The following is a 22,594-nucleotide window of genomic DNA, read 5'->3' on the forward strand; positions in this document are numbered from 1 at the left end:
TTTAATCTGTTTGGATGTGTCTGTTGGGTTGTTTGTCTCAAGGTTGCGTGACAGATAGTAGAAGTGCGTGGAGGTATGTGGCCCTCAGAGACGCAGCGGGTGAAGGCATCCCTTGTGATTGGTGCAAATTCTGCTTTTAATAACAGAACAAAAGAGGAACTGGAAATGCATATGTTTAAAAAATGTGGATTTTCCCCCCGAAAGCCCTCTCACTCGCTCACTCTGTGGCTTTGGTAATTTTATATTGACTGTGGGTTTGGCAGAAGACAAAAAAGAGCAGAAAGAGGCATGGGGGGGAGAGAGAGCTTGTAGATTTTAGAAAGTTTTATTAGATGTATTTATTCATTTTTATGTTCCTATTATTTCAAGTCCTGTGAGTGTGGGAGGAGGAGCTACAGTGATGTGAAGCTGATTGATGGAGAGTCATCTGAACTTTTGATTACAGCGTCTTCTCAAGGCGCTCCTTTCATTTGATTGACTCAAATATTTTCTGCTTAAACAGACAACCACATTTGTTTATTTGATCCACATGTATATATGCACCAAGTCATGACAGTTTATACATTTATCCCTTTCTGGAGACGCTTCTTGGTTTCTTTTGACAGCCATATATGCAAGAGTATATGCAAAAGTGTTTCCCTTTATTACATTATTAAAAGAAAATATAACACCATGCAAACATTTATTTATCCAGTGTTTCATGAAGTATGTCGAACGTATGTTTTGTTCGCTTTCCAGATTCTGAAGTGGAGGGATTTTCCTTCCCCAGTGGCGTTAAACTGCTGTAGACTTTCGGGCTCTGTGATGTGTTTTATTCCACTTGGTGTGACGGTGCTAATTGCTCCCTAAAATAGAAATCAGTCCATCACACACGCAATCAAACACCCGCCTTCCTAATCAGCAGCGTGATGGCCGTAAAAGTCAAACACTCTTACTTCATCTTTTAATGCTGCCCTTTTTTTCCTCTAGTTTCCTCAACTTATTCATGATTCACCATCTAATTATTACAATCTGAAAATTCTGTTATACAAATTTTCAGCACTGCAAAATATCAAGCATGCATCTGTTAAGATCTCCACTCACAAACCTTTGAAGAACACAAAAGAGCAGAAGTCCTGCAAAACTTTCTGGGAGAGTTTGCACAGGACAAAAGATTACTGATGCTGCAATGTGCTGATGAAATGTAACAGCCTGACATTGCCGAAGTTCAAAACCATGTTTGCATCTGTAGGTCGTTATTTTGTTTGCTCCAACATGAGAAAAAAGATGTTTTTGAGTCCGTCGAAGCATTTCTTAAAAGTTTGTGGGAGACAGGAATTAGAAGGTGGTGACATTTTTTTCATGTGTTGCAAGTTTTTCAGCCAAGTAATCCTCAAAGATGATTTAACTTTCAGAGTGGAAGTTTGAGTTAACCACTTTAAAACGTGAAGTGTATCATGACTGTCTTGGGCAGCTTTATGTTTTATTAATTGTATGATTTAGTTTGTATGATTTTTTTCTTTCTATTTCTGCTGGCTTGTTGTTTGGTTGTTTAAAATTCATTTCCTTTGAGATGAGAAGATAAAAAATGACAAGAGCTCAAGAAGAGATTATCTTCCCACCATTTAAAAGAGTCAGTAGCTATGTTCAATCTGCTCATCCAGGCCTCATCGCTCTGCTGCACTATTATTCAAGAGAATACAAAACCTAAAGATGCTTAGCTCATGAGACAACCTGTTGCTCATAGATGGGTCATGCTGCATGTTTGTAAGTGATGCTGAGCTCACTGTCTGCCTGCAGTGATCTTCTTACACCGCAAATATAAGTCAAAGAAATGTTCATCTGAATGTCATCGAACTCAATGTTAAGCCTTAAACACAGCTGAGATACCGCGTCACAACATCACAGATTGTTGGTGCCATGGTTGACTTAGTGTAGCTGATGCATGGCACCAAGAAGTATCCGACCTACGTCAACCAGCATGATGTGTTAATGCTACGGTTAGCCGCTAGTTTACTCAAACTACTGTTGAACCTAAAGCTCAGTGTATCAAATACCAGCAGGGTTGCATTGCCCTGACCACATACGCAGGTTCACAGGCTGAGAGCAGCCACCTCTGATGAATCATGCTGCAAACACACACAGCCACAAAGAAGCTGGGGTAACAAAGCAGTCTGCAGATTAAGTGATGGAAAATGAGCGACGTGCAACAACTGAATTTGTGTATAAAGATACAAATAGGATTCATTTGGATTAAAAATAAACACAGGCGGGGCACTGGTGGTCTAAGGGGCACTGGTGGCCTAGTGACTCCCCACATTTCCTGTCCCCCTTCAGCTGTCCCAGTATGGACGAAGTTTGGCAAGTGGACTGGTGGCTGGAGAGGTGCTGGTTCACTTGCCTGGGCACTGCCGAGGTGCCCTTGAGCAAGGCACCGAACCCCCAACTGCTCGGGGTGCGCTGGTTGATGGCAGCATCCTCACTCTGACATCTCTCCCTGAGTGCATGTCCACTGCATGTGCATGATTGTATGTATATACCAAAAACTGTGCGTGTAGCATGTCCAAATAATAACACGAGTAAAAAAAATAGAATTTCCCCCCTGGGGATTAATAAAGTATGTTTCTTTCTTTCTTTCTTTCTAAAGGCAAAAATGCCCCAAAAACATATAAACACAGGCTACTGCCTTACAGTAAAGGTTACTGATACTACCTACCCTACCACTTGACCTCTAATAACCCAAGTGGGACGATAGATGGGGATAGATGAGCAGAGTGAGCCAATACATCACAGGGGTCATCAAGTGCGCACATCCCCTAACTAATGTTTTGTCAAGTTAGGCCTGTAACACCTCGAGGAGGCTCAACAGTTCCAGAAATCACTCCTCTCCTCGCTAGCTCTCATCATCCATCATACCCACAGGTGAAGAGAGAAAATAAAAGAGAGAAGCAGAAAGAGAAGAGATGTTAGAAAGAGAACAAGGGAGGTGAGGAACATCTTTAGGTAAGGGCTAACTCCTTTAAAACCCGGGGGGACCGAGCCTTTGCAGCAGCGGCCCCAAAACTCTGGAATGGCTTGCCTCTCCATTTAAAATTGGCCCCCACTGTTAAATGTTTTAAATGTTTGTTGAAGACACATCTCTTCTCTTTGGCCTTCTCCTCGTGAGGAGGACATTACTATCCTGTTATGTTGTTGTTTATTGTTGTCATCATGTACTTTTTACTTTTTACCTTGTAAAGCACTTTGGCCAACATCGGTTGCTTTTAAATGCTATATAGATAAAATTGACTTGACTTGACTTGACCTCGAGGAGGCTCAACAGTTCCGGAAATCACTCCTCTCCTCGCTAGCTTTCATCACCCATCATACCCACAAGTGAAGAGAGAAAAGAAAAGAGAGAAGCAGAAAGAGAAGAGATGTTAGAAAGAGGTCAAGGGAGGTGAGGAACTTCTTAAGGTAAGGGCTCACTCCTGACAGTTTCCGCTGTACACTCTACCTCCATCAGAGAAGAGAAAAAAACAACCTTGGTTCATGTCTGATTATCAAATGATTTAAAGTTGACAGGCAGAAGCAGATTTATGATGGCTTTTAATTCAAAAAAAAAAAACATGAAATACAAAATTCTGGTGACAAAGTATGTACAATTTTATTACAAATATCCACAAACATGCAAAAATATTGGTAAAAAGTGAATACAAAAGTTGCTTCAGTAAAAAAACTGCTTCATATGAAAAAGTGTGCAGACACAGAATGAGAGTGGAACTTTTTTGTACCCAGAAATAACAGGTAAGGAACTATGCAAGAGTAGAGTGACAGTTGGTGTGTCACATAAGCAATCTTTGGTGATAAACACACACACTCATATTCACACACACACACACACACACACACACGCACGCACACACACACACACACACACACACACACACACACACACACACACACACACACACACACACACACACACACACACATTAAGACCAAGAAGTGTCTTTGGCGCCTGGTATGCATGAATGCTACAGGCTTAGTCACACCTCATGCAGCACCGTCTTATCTGGTGGTACCAAGGCTTTGTGGGATTACTCACAGTGTCTGAGTGTATCTGAGGCACTTTTCACGTTGACTACACTGCAGTCAGAAAGAGGAAGTTAAAAGCTGATGTATGTGTCCTGAGTCTTCACCTTCATGCCACACCTCAGCAGACAGCCCAAAAGTGTGACACATTTTTTTTTTCCGTGGTGTGAAAATAAACTGAAGTACATGTAAATTATTATTCTGAGAAGTGGGAGATATCTTAGCTTTAGATTTAATAAAGAAGCTGTGTGGGGTTGTTTCACGGTACACAACGGTGTCACTGCAACCAGTTTTGTTTGCTCTCTCAGGACGGACTAAAAAACAAGTCTGACTTCATCATTTGCCCCTTTTAGCATCGCGTACAGCCTTGCAGAATCGACTGTCCCCTTATAAGGCATGTGGTTATAAAGGTGTAGTCCGCTGCTCTCTGTTTGCAGAAATAAATAAACCCTCTTTCAGTTCTTCCTCTTTTTACAGCCTGGTCTTTACTGCTCAATAGATTGCTGATTTGTAAAAGTCATCAAGCACAATATTAAACCTGACTATTTCACAGCATGAAGAACAAAAGAAACACTTCCATGAATTCAGGGGGCATCAGTGGCTTTAAGGTAAAGAGATAGCTTGCAATGTGTGTGTTTTCATTTCAGCATTTAACAAGATATGGATGTTTTCTTAAAATAGAGGTAAAGATTTGTATCAAACATACCACAGGATACTGACATTTGCTTGTTACATGCAAGGAAGAATAAATAGTAACTGAGCATCAGGCACATCTGGCTGCATTCGTAATATTAAAGTAGCAGTCCTTTCATACTGCAATCATAGCTTCAGTCTTTTTCTCCAGGGCCCTGGTGTCTTAGCTGGTGCAGCCCATGAGAACACATTTTGTAAAAGTCCACTGAATCCTGGACGCAAAGATAAAAAGAGCCTCTGCTTTAGAGTTTGTGCAACAGTCAGCGGCAGCGAGCGTATAATAAGTGAAATTCCTTGGATGTCACACGCACATCTGGAAATGTGACACGACTTTAGAGGATTTAAATGTTTTAGCTCTCCTTGCAATAAAAAACACAACAACAGAAAAGAACGAAACAAACACACAAACACTGTAGGTACATCAAGTCTTCATGATGAAACACTGAACTATGTATAATCACATATGTTTTGCTTTTATGGCTTCATCCCCTTTGGCAGATTTGTGCATGTTATGTCTTAAAACGGGTTAAAACTATCATAGAATGGGTACAGAAATGTATCAAAGTCTTGATATATACAAAATATGCATTTGATTGGAATGTTAAAGTCATGTTAAGTTGTTATTCTGGGTAAATCTGTTAAATCCAGGCCTAGTTCACATTTATCCAAGTCTCCATGCTGGTCCTCAGAGTCTCTGTCCCACACTTTCCTCTCTGAATTCTCATTATGGTTTCCCACGTTGTAAATATTTCTTCCTCTTTGCACTCCATTCTCCTCTGTCGGTGATTTTTGGAGAAGCTCCTCGGCTTCCCCTGACAAATTCACATGTGCCTTTTCCACATGACCGTGATTGACTCCTCCTGCCTCTTTATCTCCATCTTCCTCCTCCTCCTCCTCCTTGATTTCCTCTGCTGCTCCATCCAGACTGGAATCACTGAGGAAGGAGTGCGGGGTTTGAATGTCCTCCATGGAAAGAGGGATCTCGTCTAAAAGGCGGCCCCCGAGACTGTTTCCTGCGCCTGGGGTGAGAGGCATGTCCTCCTGGTCCTGGTCCGGGTCCTGGTCTTTGCTGCAGTAAGCGTAGCGGTGGTTCATGTGCTGGGAGTACGAGCCAGAGTGAGAGAAGCGTTTCCCACATTTGTCACATTGGTAGGGTTTCTCTCCCGAGTGCAGCCGGCTGTGCTCAATCAGATGGTGCTTGTGCTTGAAGGCCTTGTTGCAGATCTTGCACTCATGAGGACGCTTGCCTGAAACAAAAAGAGAGAATAGTTTACATTTATATATAAGGAAAGAGGTCGAAACTCCAGTTTAGCTTGGTGATTAGATTGTTTGCCCCATGTACAGAGGCTGAAGCCCTCAGATTGGGTGGTCTGAGTTCAAATCCAACTCCTGGCCTTACATCCCACGTCATTTCTCACTCTCTCCTCCCGGTTTCCTCCTCTAACCACTGTCCTGTCCCCTCAATTAAGGCATCATCAACTCCCCCCAAAAAATTACAAAGAAAAGAAAAAGAAAAGGAACTTTTTCTGCTTGTGAAAAGACAACAATAAATTGCATATCACTCAAAAAGGCCAGTAGCTTTATTTTTTTAATATTGTCTCGCCTAGCCCGGCCTTAGCTGTGATGCATTCCAGCCTGGAGCCCTGTATGAGCAAGAAAAGTTAAGAAAAGTCTGGGAGCCAATGAAAAACAGGGGCCCTAGAAATATTAGCTGATTTGCAGTGGTGAAGTAATGAGGCTCAATGTTAAAAAAATTTCACGGGGCCTAAAATCCCTGTCAGGATCCTAACCACCAGAACCACTAAAACTAAACAATGAAAACTTAATATTTCTTGTTTTCATTTTAAAAAACAACATTTTAGACCAAAATAGGCAAGTTCCATGTATGAAATTGTATGTTGTGTGTTCCCTTTTTGATTTATGAATTTGTAGATAATGTAAACACCTTTAAGCATGATATATATACCCATTACTTTTTGATTGTATTTTCTTCGCTTGGCTAAGCTAACCATCCACGTGAGATTTACTTGTCCCAGACTCAGCAAGAAAACAAATAGCATAATGCCTATAGACTGTAAATAAGAAGTGGATAAAAAAAAAAAAAAAAAAAAAAAAGGAATCAGAGTTGAAAGTACTATTAACTTGCATTATTTTACTGGTCAGCAGGGGGTGACTCTTCTGGTTACAAAAAGATCTAGGACTGAATGGAAGGAGATGAAAAAATGAACCTACTTATTTATTGCTTCATAACCCAAAGAATCATTTTCATCATGAGGTTATGGTCTTGGTTAATAGCTCCAAGTCCTATTCAATACAGTACAATGTTCATTTAGTAAATGATGGTCCCATTTAGGCTAAAACAACTTAAAGGCAGGGCTACCTCTTGTTCAACTAGTGTTTAACATGGAGCCCTGTGAAAGTAGATGGATCAGGGCGATGCATCATGGGTAAAGTTTTTTACAGACTGCTCACTGACCTGTGTGCTCGTATTTGTGCCGCAGCAGAGAGCTGCTCTTCTGAAAGGTTTTTTCACAGATGTCACAAGCATAAAGCCCCTCGTCCGTCTTCTTCAGTCTCTTCCTCCCAGGCCCTCCGTCTCCATCCAGCCCATCATCCATGAAAGAGAGGTAGTCCAGAGCACCTCGGCTCAGTGCCTCACCCTGAGGATCAAATATAAAAGTTATGTCACTATAATTATTATATTCTTAGAGCAGTATTATATTATTTTTTCTGCATTATGTCATGCTTGGTGTGTTTTCTAAGGCTGACTCACCATGAGAACTTGTCTCTCCTGGTGGATTTTCTTCATTGCTGCCTCTGCTTCTGCCTCCATCATGAAGGCAATAGGAGATATAAACCCGGGGCTGTTTGCTGGCTGACTGAATGGAACTGCAGCAATGCCTTCATGCCCTGAAAGCCCTAAACCAGACTGCTGGAAAATAGGAAATCCGTTGTATAAGGCACCTGGAAACACAGGAGCTCCGGCCCCGCTGTAGACTGGATGATGGTGGTGGAAGGGAAGATGTGACGTTGGGCTCAGTTGTCTGAGCTGCTGCAAGCTGAGCTCTCTCTTCTCTCCTCTGGCTGCGCTGCCATTTACAGTCTTGTTTCTGCTATCCTTGTCTGAGAGCTGTTTTGGCAGGGAGAGGTCGAGTGGTTCATTCTGTGCAGACGGAAGGTGCTGAGGTGATGAGAGCTCAGGAGGACAGCTGGTGAGGTCGAGACAGACCGGTGAACCGAACCCTGAAGAGGGAACTCTCCTCCTAGCTCGAGGAGATGACATCTCTGGGGAGTGGTTGATTGGTTGGCTCGGGCTTCCTTTTTCTTGGCTGGACCAGAAAGCATGGAGGGGCTGTGGGGGTGAGTGCATTGCGACCAGGAGCTGCTGTGGGACAGAGTGCCAGCTGGGCTTCTGTAAGGGTGATTTGTTTTCAGACAGACCATTTGTTACTTCACCTGGTTTGTTGTTGTCTGGTTGGAGAGCAGGTCTGGGGAAGAATAAAGGCGGAGAGGAGAGGTCTTTGCTGTGAAGGCCCTCGGGTACCTCCACAGCATCTCGGTTCATCTTACAGAGGTAGCGCTCGTGCTGCAGGAGCACCGCCACGTTTGGGAACAGCTGGGAGCACCAACGACATGTCACCCCGAGCACACCTCTCTCCCCTTCGGCTGAGCCTGTTGACTCTCTTCTCCTCTTAGGTGACACCTTACTGTCAGGCCCTCCTCCGTTGAACATCACTCTCCTTTCCTCCATGGCAGCTCCTCCCCCTCCTCCTCCTCTGTCCATGTCCTCGTCTTTCCTCATCTCCCTGTGGAGCATCTCCTGCAGCATCTGCTCAAACTTGGTCCCAGAGTGCAGATAAGGCAGCAGGGTGGTCCCTTTTAGGATACTGGCCCTCAGGGAGAGCTCTGCAGAAGGCTCCCAAAGCCGAGCCAGGTCTGCGGCTCTCGGGAATCCTGTGTGGTTTGGTTCCTGCAGTGAAAGCTGGTGGGGATCCTCCGGCATCCGACCCAGAGTCTTGATATTATCTTTGGTCTGTGAAGCCATCGGAGAGCCCCTCTCATTACTGTTTCTCCCCCCGCCTGCAGAGGGAGACATTTGAAATGAATGGTGGTAGGAGCTTTGGCTGTGTCCATTAAACGCACTGCTGGCTCCTCCCATGTTTGACCCTCCGTTCAGACACTTTTTACTGCTTAAGTGGGAGCTGTACGATCCAGAGTGTGAGAAACGCTTCTTGCAGTTTGAGCACTCATACGGCTTCTCACCTAAAGAACGACAGACATGCAGCGTGTCAGTCAGAAGATCCAGAGGGCAGTTTGAAAAGATCAACGTGGATGTGATCCTTTTACATTTTTCATAACCCCTGACTTGTCAACACATGAAATTATGTATATTTTCATATCCTTTAACTGGCACAATAAGTTGGGTGAGTGATACAGTGGAAACAATAGCAAATTGCTGGGTGAGTAAGACTGTTTGGATGTTATTCTGTCTCACCGCTGTGGATGCGGAGATGCTCCTTTAAGTGGTGTTTGTACTTGAAAGCTTTCCCACACTCTAGACATTTGAACTTCCTGTTCTCCATGGCTTGATCCAGACACATTGCACTCTGGGAAAGTACAAAATGAATATAGTTTAATGACACAACACAATTATGGATTAAATTCAGGACAGAAAAAGGTGTTATTGTAACTTTTATTAACACATATCTCATGAATATCCTTATAAGACAGATCTCTCACATTTCTGTTTGTGCATTTTTACCTCTTCTAGCTGTGTGTGTTTCTCCTCTGTCTGTGTGTCTCACCTTGTCCTGCATTTGGTTGTGTAGTGCCAGGTGCTGCTCCATCTGGGCCCTATGGGTGGCAGTATATCCACAGAGCGGACAGGACATGTGGACCCCCTCCCTGTCCTGACAGTACTTGATGTGGTCTCGCAAAGAAGCTCCTCGCTGAAACATCCTGTGACAGAACGGGCAGGCCTGCTGAGTCCTTCCTGCATCTAGAGTCCAGGTAAAAGTGACATTTCAATGAGACTAGAGAAAATGTCACACATTCATTGATTACCTTAATTTCTTCACTTAATTAATCAATGTTTTTTTTCCTGTTAAAGGTTGTGAATGAGTGGAGCATTCAGCCTTCACAGAGCAGGATGCAGGGCGCACCCGAAGCAGGTCTCAAGTATATCACAAGGCCGTGACATATATCAAGCAACACCCGCACCCACTCTCACATTTCACTTAAGTATACAGTCAAGGGCACACTGGTAGGATTTTTCTACACAACTCTATATATAGACATGTACAAAAATCATCCCTCTCTTTCTGGATGAGTGTGGTGGTGGCTGTATCTGCAGAGATTCTGCCCTCTGTCTGTTTTTTATTCTTATTTTTGCCGTGTCCAAGCGTGTCTTGGTGTCAAACTTTGGACAGAGGGTGTGTGGCCTGCAGCCAAAAACAGCACGCAGGGTGTAAAGACGTGACTCTATAAAAATGTTGTGACCAGGTTCAAGATTGTAAGCATGCATTCAAGATGGAGATACTGGTGCTGTGAAGCAGAGAGGGAGGTGCCATCTGTGAATGTTGTGTTTACAAAGTGTGAACAAAAAATTACTTTATAATTAAAGTATATTCTATACAAAAATCATGTGGATAAAAATAATGAAATCCTATTTTAAATATATGTACTGAACTGGATGCCTACATTCATACAAGACCTGAATAATGCTTGGGTCATTTTAGACTGAAAAACTAATTTATTCTACATATTTATTTACAAGTATTTAACTCCATTGAATAATAGAATATGAAATAACCTTTAATTTATTTGATACAAAATGAGTCCCAGCTGGATGTTATGGTAGTAGATTTTGCAAATGTGTTGGTTTTAAAAGAAGGAAACCCACAGGAAGTCTCATTGTGTCACGATAGATGATGGCAATAAATGATAAATTAAAGGCCTTCAATTTTAATATTTGCAAACAAAATCAGATTAATCACCCTAAGCTTGCAACTTTACACACACACACTGCCTGGCTCTTAACATTTTAAGATCTATTGCTTATCTCTACCTGCTCCCTCGGGTGAGCGGTGCTGAGCTCCTGGTGACCAGATGGCGGGTGGCAGCTCGTCGTGCCTGCTCCCCGGGTGGTACACAGCTGCCGTGCCATTGTGGTTCAGGTGGTCCAAGAGACTGGCTGAGTTAGAGGCCTTCCTTAACTGGGCCAGAAATTCATAGTGGGCCAGGTCCTCCAAGGCATTCTGGGAGTCTGAGTTCTTACCTGGAAACACAGAAAATATGTAAGTGAAGTGAGAGATTAATAGAAATAAATGCTTTATTTTTTCATTCTTGTCATTTTGTGAAATTAATTGCATGATTTGGATGCATGCACAAAGTCTTATGAGTGACGATTGCAAGAAAATATATCCATCTAAAATGTAACATTTCTTTTTTCTTATTTTCCCTCCTTTAATGCATGAGAAATCTCACTGAAATGAATAAAAACACAACAAAAACAACAAAATTTAGTGCAAAACGCTGCAAAAAAACATAGAAATATAAATAGTTACAGGTTAATTTTTGATTAACTGATTATTTTAAACAAAAAACACATGAATTGATTTTTTTTAGAGCTGCTCATAACTCCTGTTAGTAATTGCATCCATGCCCCAGATCCACATTGCAGATTTCCCTTAGTGTAAAATCAAATTCTTGTAATAATTTGATTCTGGTTCAGTTTGAATGTACATGCAGTGTGTGTGACCATCGGTGAGTGCACGAGGAGTCAGTATATATCGTGCAAAAAGAGACACGGTGCAACTGAATCTAATGGAACTAAATAGTTTACTAGAAGACTGACAGATAAAACAATAAATTCAGGGTTCTGGTTGGCCAGATATGAAACTAGACTTCAAGACTTCTTTCTCTTTCGTGCCCTTGAGTGCAGTGACAAGCAGCCAAAGAGTGAGAAAGAGCCAGCTTACAGCGACTTTGAGGAAGATTTTTCAAATGTTTGCAGATGTTGGCATATTTAGCTGTTTTTTTTATGTGGTGAAAGGGAAGAGCCTGTGTGGTTGAGTGTTGTAAAAACTCAGCTTTGCCTTCATCAGGCGAGGCCAAATCACATGAGGCGCAGGAGCTAAGTGATTGTTAGTAGGCAAGCCGCGTGAGCCTTTGATCTCGCCTAAATAAAAGGGAAAGCCTCACGTCGCGCAGTGCTGATTTCAGTACCATAACGTCACCTCTTTGATGCATGGAAATATTGTGACATTGTGTGGGATGAGTTCTTTTGTCATGCTTTCAGAAGGCTGCCTTTTCAAAGAGAAGAGTGAAAAGACAGAACAGCTTGTAGGGAAGGCATAGTTTCAGAAGGAGCTGATATGAAGGTGTTTCTAGAGGGCCTTGAGGAGCATCTTGAAGCTGGAGGGTCTTGCGTCAGAAAAAGTGCTGTTTACCTTTACAGTGAAGTCCTACACGGCAGTCTTATACCCTTTTTATATATCACACTACATAACTGTGCATCTTTATTTACATTAATTCTTCATAAATCCGAATAAATTCAGAATATCAGAGAGCAGCTCTGCTTAAAAGACTTACAGTACATCCTGAGTGGGTCCTGGTCTCCCTCCCTGTCAGTGTTGGATGTGGGGTTGGGATCCTCTGCAGCCTCAGTGTCTGGCTCCACCTGCCCCCAGTAGTTCCTGCTGCCGGGGCTGAGGCTGTGTGGCTGCGTGGAGCGGGCAGGGCTGCCAGGCTCCTCCGTCCCCTCGCTGGGCGTCAGGCTTGTCTTGTCCAGGCTTTCCTGGGGATCCAGGCTCCACAGGCCGACCTCATCCTCCCCCTCAGAGCCCAGGGAATTCACCTGCTCAGCATCTACTGTGAGAAGAAAAGAAAAGAAAACATCTTAGAGGGAAAAAAGCACGCCTGATGAGAGCCATTAAAATGCTGTGGAGCAAACCGGCAGTATGTTCATTATGGGTGTATTTTAAATACATTAAAAACCAGCTACCATGAAAGTGTGCCTTTAAATCTACAAAGAATGTCTATTATTTTTGAGCGTTCAAAGCATTTTTATTGTTTACTAAAAATGATAAAATGCAAAGATGTGCTTCTTCTCATAATTTCAGATGCCATTTTGTTGGCTGAGCTGTCATTTAAGATCAAAACAAACCAGAGAACATCCTGCGTAACTGATAAATATGTCAGGAACTGAAACTAAGCAGGGAAAAGAACAAACAAAAATCAACAAATGTTTTGTAGAAACTGTATTTTACATGTTGTTTGAAGTAAAAAAAAAACAACTGTGTTCATTTTTCTGTTTTTTTTGTGATTCTTTTCATGTGAAGTTGTCCAATGTGTTTCTTATAAATAGATATTTTATATGGCTTCGTGTGGTTTTATGTGTGGATTATGATCAAGACAAAGAGACTCAGCATGACACACTCGTATTTCACGCACAGCAGATCCAGAACTCTAAAACAAACGTCCCTGCAGCTTATAATGATACTTCAAATATTACACTGAAGGATCTCCATAATATTTAACTTTAGACACAGATATATAAAGCTATTTTTACAGTCATTTCTGGTGTAATTTCTAACCGGGTGGTTTTGCTCTGATGGTACTGAAAGTAAAGTGTTGCTTTCATTTTAATACAGAGAATAAACAAAGACAAACTAAATCATAAAATCTGTTTAATTAAGGTCATGACTTCTGTTCTTTGAGTAGCGGATTTGTGGTTTTTATGATTACTCTCTTTAAATTCAATTTCTATCTAATCCTTAAATGGTATATAAAGCTCTATAGCTGCTTTTACATGCTATTGTTTAAGATCACAGCTCATGTGACAGAATAAAAAATGTACATACTGTTTACAACTTCATGCTTAAAGCACATTTACAGTATCTGGATGTGGGCATTGTGCAGCATGTAAAAAGAAAAGATAAATAACATATTGTAATTTAAATTGCATGCTGGAAAGATGCATGGCCCTTTCCCATGGCAGAGACAATAAATGACAATCACAAACACATGCCCAGGATTTCAGCTGTGGGCTCTTATTTCCAAGGCTTTTTCTGAGGACTCTCTGTTTTCCCTTTCACTGATTGGCAATATCTAATCACAACCAAGTTACGTCCATTTAAGAACACAAATAGAGTCTTTGCCAATGCCTTTGAAATATACCATCAGAGAGAGCCAGAGCATTATCGAGGGGGGAGCTCTGACTGTGCCAACATACAGAGGGCCAGTTCTTCTTTTTGAGTTGTTGAAAATAAGACTTCTCATCAGTAACTGAGGAAGAACGACGTGGTCATGCTACTGATTAGTTTAGAATATATTTTCCACTTTGGCCTTGAGAGCGCAGCAGTGCTTCTTTTTATCAGATCAGAGTGAAAATGAGGTTTCACAGCTCAATAAATTTAGCAAAACACACAAACAAAGTTTATTCATTAAACTGTCAAAACAACTCTCAGTCAGTCTTGAAAGATTTTTCAGTTTTGTTTGAGCCCTTCCAAATTCACCCGTACTGGAAGGCGGACAGTGTAATTGATGAGAGTTTTTCTTTCGACGCTTCAACACATTTCAGTTACACCCCACAGCTCAGGGTGACAAATGCCAGAGACAGTGGCAGCACTGAGGGAGACATTTCAGGCAGTCGACCTCATCAAGTTTACATCGAGAAGAAACAAATACACAGATAACACACACACACTCACTCTGTTACCGAAAGAGCACAAGGAGGGTTGCTGCAAAGGGGGTGACCCGCAATCACAAATGCACTTAAAACAATTGTGCCTCTAAAGTTCACACTGATGAGTGCATTAGCTAATCTCTGTATCTAACACCTACATGTGTATCTGTTTGCATCAGCAGGCTGTATATCCTGCTACAGCTTCATTACACACATGTAAGAAAGTCAGCTCATGCAAAGCTCTGATTCACCCGAGGCTAGTCACCAAAACTTCTGGTCCATGCAAGGCTGCTGAGCTAACATTGGCAGGAATTACTTGACTCTTACATGGGGGGGCAAAATTGCTCATAGCATGTGTTTCCCTACAGCAGACAGCGATGAAGTTATATGAAGTAGTTGATGCCGACCTATCATCCCTGCAGGAGTCTCCTGGGATGATAGGACATACCACTGGGTCTATAAAAGAGCAAAATCTGCTCCAGATTAGCGTGAAATTGGCTCTAATTTTCCCTCCCATGGCAGTGAGTGACACTGAGCCTATATGCGCTGTCATTAAAGCAGCACCGCGCTGGGATGGCTTTCATTATCTGGCCTGCTGATTTATTTATTTTGATGGCAAATGCATCCTTCAAGTTGGTCCCCTTGTGTTGGATTAGGATGGCTAAATCTATGAACAGCACAGGAGGTTCGGGAGTGCCTGCAAGAAGAGATTGTACGTCAAGGTAGAAAGGAGTTGAAAGAAGCAGAATATGAAATATCACACAGCACAGCAAAGCAGAAAACAGTCCACTGCTGTTGTGCATAAAGCGTGGAGTGTGTGGGAAGATTGTGACTCATATCTAGAAAGTGCTAACAGTACTGTGCTGCATCATGCTTGACAATGTCGATCACTCGGTCTTTTGGGGACTATCTGATGCTTTGACAACAACACTGTGTTGAGATCAAACTATTTTAATCTGCCTGTCTCTCTCCCTGCCTGACGGTGACAGAATATCTGACAGACTTGATGGCCTGCCTGCCAGAAAGAAGTCTGCTCTCAGCATGGGAACCCAGTCAGATATGACAGAAAACATCACTCATGATCCGTCTAAAATCTGAACCGAAGCCTAAAACTTGACGACCTACAGTAGTTTTTAAAACCAGTATCCCAAAGCGAGAAGGAGACTCTGAACGGCTGAATACTTTGAGAAGCACATGTGCGTTTGATATTGACAGGCAAAAAAAAAAAAATCAAGAACCACATTAAAAACATAATAAACATAAAGCAAAATTACTCTCGAAATGTCTCCTGCGCTGGCTCACGACTGTGAAGAGATAGCTTTCATTTCACTCTGCACTGTTTATTTCCCAGAGGGCATCTACTGTACAGCAACACGCTGAGCTCAGTTTATTTTACGATGCACATATGTGATCTGGTATTGACTCAGTAATTATGTGGCTAAATGGTAAGCACGCAATAATTACCTAGAAATTACCTTGTTTGTTTCATTTGGTTCTAAATGGAAACAAACAAGGCCAGGCACAATTTAGCACACACTGTAATTGTTAGCGTTCTGTTGATTTTTACTCTTCAAGATTGTCAAATCAAATCCAGAGGAGCCGTAATTTAATATAATATAATATGATATAATAAATGCTATTCAATAGATAATGACATCCAAGTTTTTTGTAACCATGTATTAAATACATTTTGTTACAAGCAGATACATTTAGCATATTTTTAGTATTTCTGTCACACTGTTAGGAAAACTAATTTATTTAACCGCATTTTGAGGTATACCAAAAAGTCTATATGCACTCCTTTAAATAAAAGTAAATATATATAGAGAATAAAAGTATAGAACATACGTCTACATTTAGTTTTAGACTTTTAACACTTTTATATTTTGAGGTTATTGCTCTACATGTTTTTATGATGTCACTTTTTTTTCCAGAGTTTTAAACAAATCTCACTTTAAACTGATAAAAATCAATCCAGACACTTAGAAGAAAAAAAAGGTCTTCATTTGATAAATGGTCATTATTACAGTCACATCTGATGTATTTCATAAAATGTGAGCGTGTCGGCTGTAAAGCTGTCAGAAACAAGAAGAGATACAGCACTCAGACACTGATGCGTGAATGAAAATGTACTGATCCATCATATTCCTATGACAGAACTCCTTTTAAAGTCCAAATGTATTGTAAATCTTTTCAATTTTCAGTTTTCAGTAATGTACTCAACAGAAATTATTTTCCCATGCTGTTAAAAGTGTATCAGTTTCACAGGTAACATCAGAAACTCAACACTTGCTATTTTGAACTAAAAAAATAACCACATGAGGGTCACGGACACCCACACGCAAAACAAAAAGCAAGCAAAGGAAGATGAGTGTTGTCATTTTACAATACCTATATGAGAAGATCAGATTCGAGGTTAATCCATATTCATGTCTCGTTCTGACAGCGGTGACCACTCTTTAAATGTAACGCAGAAATCAAACCTGTCACACTCACAAACTCTCACCGCGGCAGTTCTCCGATTCATACCTGCTGTTTGACATTCATAGCATGAGTCAGGGGAGGACCGCGACAGAGAACAAACACCTCCCACCTGATGTCCTTCAACTCAGCAGCCACTCAGACTCTCTCTTTGTCTTTCTGGGTGAAGGTACTTTCTCGCTCTGGCACCTTGAGGTGCTCTGGTTTGGTTTGTTGTCACCTGCCCTAACAACACCAAGGTGAGAAGACCACGTGTGAATTCTTTTTTTTTTTCTACCTGTGTCATCACATCTCATACAAATAAACAGGATTAACACACAAACAGAAAACAATAATCGTGGGTTTTGTTACAACAGTAATAAACAAAGAATGCAGGTTTTTATCAAAAGATGCAGAAAGATAAGAGGAAAAAAAGGAGATTCAGAAAATTGTTCCTTTTGTTGTTTCATATTTTGAAAAGTCACTTTTTATTTAAATGTTCAAAGATTTTCAGGAAAAAAAATGAATGCTCTAAGTTGAATGTTAACCAAAAGGAAAGGTGTTACTGTGATGATTTCCTGTACTATTATTGCATTTTTTTTTGCCAAGGAAGAGGATGTGCAAACATTCTTGTCTGATTGTGGTGAGAGTTACCTCACACACATCGATGTATAGGTCACATTGTCAAGATCTTCCTTGATTGGTTACAGTCATTTCAAAGCTGGCTGGCAGCGAGACGCAAAGACGTTTGCAAATGGCTGCAAATAAATGAGACCGAAACTGTGACGACGTGATAGGGACCGTAAAGGTCAAATGAGCTTGGAGGGAGAAACTGTGACGTGTGATGCAGTTTGTGATTGTGCATTCTTGCTAAATGTTTGGTTGACAGTGTTGTGGTGTTTACGGAAAGGGGGTTACAGAGGTGCAGAGGCTTCGGTGCATAAAGAATACAGCAACGAGCAAGAACGAAAGGAAAGCATAAAACAAGTGACGGGGAAAGAACAAGTTGAAGGAAACCAGAGGAGTGAGGGATAAGAGAAAAAAGGAGAGACAGAAGGCGACAGTGTCAAACTGTCTCTGACACAAATCTTCAAACTGTGAAAGGCAGGGAAATTCCCTCCACACACACACACACACACACACACACACACCGAGTAACACATAGACACACACCCTAGAGAAACAAGTGAAAATCAGGAAAAACAAACAGACATAACTTTTGTTGTGGGCTTGAACAGGGAGCACGACCGAGGCCTGCTGCTGCAGAGGACAACAGCATGATCAAACATCGATAAGAAACACATGACAATAACTCCGTGTGTGAAGAAGCCTGTGTGCAATACTTCATGAAAATCTGATTTGCAGTCTGAGTTAGAAAAGTCGAAGCCCATGCGGCGGCTCCACAGCAGCAAAAGAAGTCACGGCTCCCTGCCTTCAGATGTCCCGCTCATTAGGAGACACCACCCTGTCAGAGCATTTAAACCACCACCGCCACAGAGTGCTGCGCCGAGGGGCGACATCTGCACTGAGAGATGTGCAGGGGTCACACAAAACAATCCCATCCAGTAATAAACAGCGAGATCATCTCCTCATATTGATTAAGGCTCTTCAGGACAGAAACAGCAGCACAATTTAGCACGCCAATGAGCGATCTTTAAATCAACAGCAATACTGAAACTACTCCGCCTTTGTTTAGCACGGCGTTGAATGTTTCTGCTCAATTAGAGCCCCTGTGACACAAACACAGAACCCCCTCATGGCTTTTTATTAGCTTCAAAGCCTCTGAGCCATTCACTGATACCACTTGCAAAGATGATTTGTCAGAGAGTTGCTTTTTCAGTGTGACTGTGTGTGTGTGTGTGTGAGTTTCATTATTCACATGAGTCCTCCTCAGTACCGTTTCAGAGGAGCCTCTGTGAATCAAAGCAACAGCCCCCAAGACTCCCACTGTAACACTCTGTGGTGTCGTGTACGGACACTTTGAAAAGGGTCCCAGTGACTAAAAAAATCGATTGAGATCAGTACTACTGATCTGTTATTCTCTATGTACATGTCACATCACAGCATCAAGCCACATCTGTACACTTGAAACCTGCTGGGACTTCAAGAAAGGTGGATTGATCAGTAAATAAGCAGAATGATGAACAGCTAACACAGCTGGGACTTACAGTAGTATCTGTGTGTCACATTATAAAAATGATAATAATAATTATCTGCAATCTGATACTTTAAATCCCAGAAAGAATTATTTTTCTTTTTAAAATCTAATACAGCTAAACTCCACCCACTCATATTTGAACTTTGCTTACTGTACATCTTTGCTAAGCTTTGTAAATGCAGCAGATTATGTGCTACTTCCCTAGATTACAAATACGTTTTTTTTTCTTCAACTGATTTAATTCGCCAAACATTTGGGAATCCTAGCAATGTGTTTCGTATTTGGATGCACAAACTCAAAGCCCAAAGATGACACGATAATCCTAATGTTTGTTTTAGACTCAAACAGCATTTTCTGTGCTACCAGGCCTGCGTGTGTTTACGGATTTCAGAGCGGGGACAGATAGAATGAATTAGAAAAAGTAGACAGACAGACAGAACCCGACCGGGTATGGGGTACCCAACTAACATCAGGTCTAGACGAGTAATCACACCACAAAAGACGCATGTACACGTAGGTGAAACGGTGAGAGAGCTGTGACTCACTTTGAGGTACGGTACGCTGAGCTGCACAGACACACACATGTGAGGAAACATAGGTTACACTTCCATCCTCTCTTGTAGATTCCCACACAGGGTAAGTATTCTTAGATCGCGGTGAGTCAACTCTAGACATCCATGATATATTTTTGTAACCTATAATGATGCTCACTTTCACAGAGTTGACAGCTGCCTCCACAGGAACTACAAGATTAATAGCTTTACATTTCTGGCAGGTAGAGGCCCTTAGAGGCAATGATGATAGTGTGTTTCTAGATATTGAGCTTATCATTTAGTGTAATTTTATAGTTCTGGTTATCTACGATGGGCAATTACTCTCTTTTTAGGGCAGCTGAGCAAAAGAAGGTGCTCGGATTACTCAAAACAAACCACAGGGAGTTAAAAACAGATGATTTGTTACTGAAAACACAAAACAGAGCAGGAGGGAAACAACCCAGAACCGAGACCACACGTCAGTTTTCAGTCTAAATGTTTCTGACCAGGCTTGTCTTTCATGTCTTACTTTTTACCTTCACCTGTTTTCCCATGAAGAAACATGATTTGCTCTAAAACAAAAAAAAATACTTGATGCTTTTTCACCAAATCCTGAGAGTTCACTACACAGAGTTTCTTTTTTTATGATAAAATTGCAGCAATCAATTTTACTCTTTGCACAACTGAGGCAAGGTGTGTCGTGAGTAAAGAGGTGCGCTAAGAGCCTTTGTGGTTGCTTGCGCTCTTCCTCTGGAGGTTTCCTGTATGCTGCTACCGGCATGCTTGCCACCATGTTTACCTGTCCTGCAGACCACCACGCTGACGTTCTTGAAAAAAATTACCTTGTTTGACACTGACCTTCTTGAAAAAAATTACCTTGTTTGACACAGACCTCTACCTTCAAAGCAGATATGTGTGGCTGCTTGTGAGACACTTTTTGAACCTTGTGTGAAACAAGTGACACAATTTCCTCTTCAGTCACAAAATCACAAGGAGAGGCTACTTTTTTTGAGGGGTAAATTATCACTTTACACATCATGTTGTAAGTTCTTGCGGGGATATGGCTGATTTATATCAAAAATTTCTGTAAAGCATCGCTTCTCTTAAAATTGTCTCTAATAATTTACTCAAATTGAGTCATCCAAGTTTCCCCATAACAACAAAACTACACTTTGTGAAAACTAGTGGTACAATACAGTACACAACTTAAGTATGCGATGTTGTAAACAACTGACTGACAGTTCCTGAAGTGCGCTCTCTTTATTAAACTTTCTCTTTCACACAGGACGGGTTGTGTTCACAGTGATCATAAGAACATGTTCTCCCTGATACTAGGAGTATTTGTGTCTGTGTTTCCACTTGCTTTTTATTTTCTTTATCCTCATGTTCCCGCTCTGCTGTGGTGTTTTAACCATGAATTTATATTTGGATGAAAACTGGTTTTGGGCAAACCTAAACAGGGTAACATAAATAAACCTAACTGTGATGTCTAGATTGAAACAGTTTCAAGTTTACAACAGCAGCATTAAAAAATTGCCTTGATGTCATTGAGCATAAAATGTGGCCTATCAACCTCACAATTACATTTTTATCCTTTTTTTTATGAATTGATTGCTGCTGTTTTAGGAATCATGCATTAGGGATGTTTTTATGTAAACCCCCTCTCAGTTTTTCTAAGAACACCTAAGGATACCAGTGCCCCCCCCTTTGAGAATTTCTGCTCTAACAATAGTGAACTTAAAAAAAATGTTAAAACAACTTACAATTTAACATCCCCCAAAACGCACCATTCTCTTTGTGATGACTTACAGGCTCAAGTCTTGTTCATTGTCTCCGCACTGTACGTCTGTTACTTCCTCCCACACAGCAAACAATTCTGCTGATCTATAAAAATGTAAATAACAAACACTGTTGATATCATTCTGGACTTCCCTCCTATGTCGTGCTCTATTGTGCTATTTGACTCATTTACCATCTCAATGACTCACCAGCAGTGACATTGTCACCACTATTGTATCTGCACTCTGTGTGAGGGCTAGTAAATGTGAATTAAAAGCTCTGTCACTGTGTTTGAGCTCCAGGTCCGTGTTAACGTGCCCTGTCTGTATCTGGAAGCGGGGCCGATGTTGCTGAGAAAGGTTAGCTCGGTTTGAGGAACACGTTATTTGGACTTGGCCCTGCGCCGCCTCCTGTGGCCCGTGCTGGTTTCCGTGTAGCGAGGGATCGGTGCTGGAATGCAGTAACGGTCACAGAGGGACCCACGCGCTCACCGCACTGTGAATCAAAACCAAAACTCCACTTCATTAGACTCCTGTCATTGCAAAGACTCTCACACCACTCTATAAATACCCCTGTCTCCCCCCTCCAAATTTGTTTTCCCTCTTTTTTCTTTACACATGAAAATGCTCAGGGACTGTTCCAGCCTTCTGATGTGGCTCTTTATTTTGTACGTTGGCGCAAGAAACCACACAATAGTGGCTCCTTTTGAATATTAAAACATTCTCTGACGGAGCACAAAAGGTTCTGAAGTTTTTTAATAGGGCTGCGCGCTAAATAAAACTTCTCTTTGAGCTTAACAGCCATACAATGTGGGATTTGGTTAGCTCGACTCAGGCTGAGACTTTTACTTACTTAAGACGGGGGATTTGTTTGAGGCTGAAACAAACATGGCTTGTATTCCACTGACTTTGTCTACTTCAAACATCTGCATATAAGATCTGGTAGAGGTGTTTTGTGGGGTGCGGTGTTCTTTAAAGGACAATAAAGCTGAAAATGTCTCAAAGTTTATTTAAAGCGAGAGATACAAGAATTCTAAGAAACCCACAGTTTGATATAAGACCAGAACATAGCATGAGAAGGTATTCACTTCCTGTGTAGGGACAGAAGTAGAATCCAACTATCATTATAGCTCTCACTGCCATCACACTAACAGTCTCCTCCTATGATCCCTCACTTTTCACCTGCTGAGTACAAAACACAAGCAGGCTGAGATATCCTGATTCGGCAAAG

The 22,594-nt window shown here is 41.5% G+C and overlaps 1 protein-coding gene across 1 annotated transcript in view; it reads right to left on the reverse strand.

The window, feature by feature from the left end:
- Positions 1-5,157: 5,157 nt before the first annotated feature.
- The window catches only part of LOC117818609 (zinc finger E-box-binding homeobox 2-like), a 33,892-nt gene continuing 16,455 nt past the window's right edge, over positions 5,158-22,594 (reverse strand). The window contains exons 3-9 of the mRNA XM_034691563.1: positions 12,340-12,618; positions 10,814-11,023; positions 9,552-9,745; positions 9,242-9,353; positions 7,520-9,009; positions 7,223-7,406; positions 5,158-5,993 (exon numbers count right to left, since the gene is read on the reverse strand). Coding sequence (XP_034547454.1) covers positions 5,359-5,993; positions 7,223-7,406; positions 7,520-9,009; positions 9,242-9,353; positions 9,552-9,745; positions 10,814-11,023; positions 12,340-12,618 — 3,104 coding nt within the window. The 3' untranslated portion in view covers positions 5,158-5,358. The remainder of the gene's footprint in view (positions 5,994-7,222; positions 7,407-7,519; positions 9,010-9,241; positions 9,354-9,551; positions 9,746-10,813; positions 11,024-12,339; positions 12,619-22,594) is intronic.

This window comes from Notolabrus celidotus, chromosome 1, assembly GCF_009762535.1.
Source record: "Notolabrus celidotus isolate fNotCel1 chromosome 1, fNotCel1.pri, whole genome shotgun sequence".
Taxonomy (NCBI): domain Eukaryota; kingdom Metazoa; phylum Chordata; class Actinopteri; order Labriformes; family Labridae; genus Notolabrus; species Notolabrus celidotus.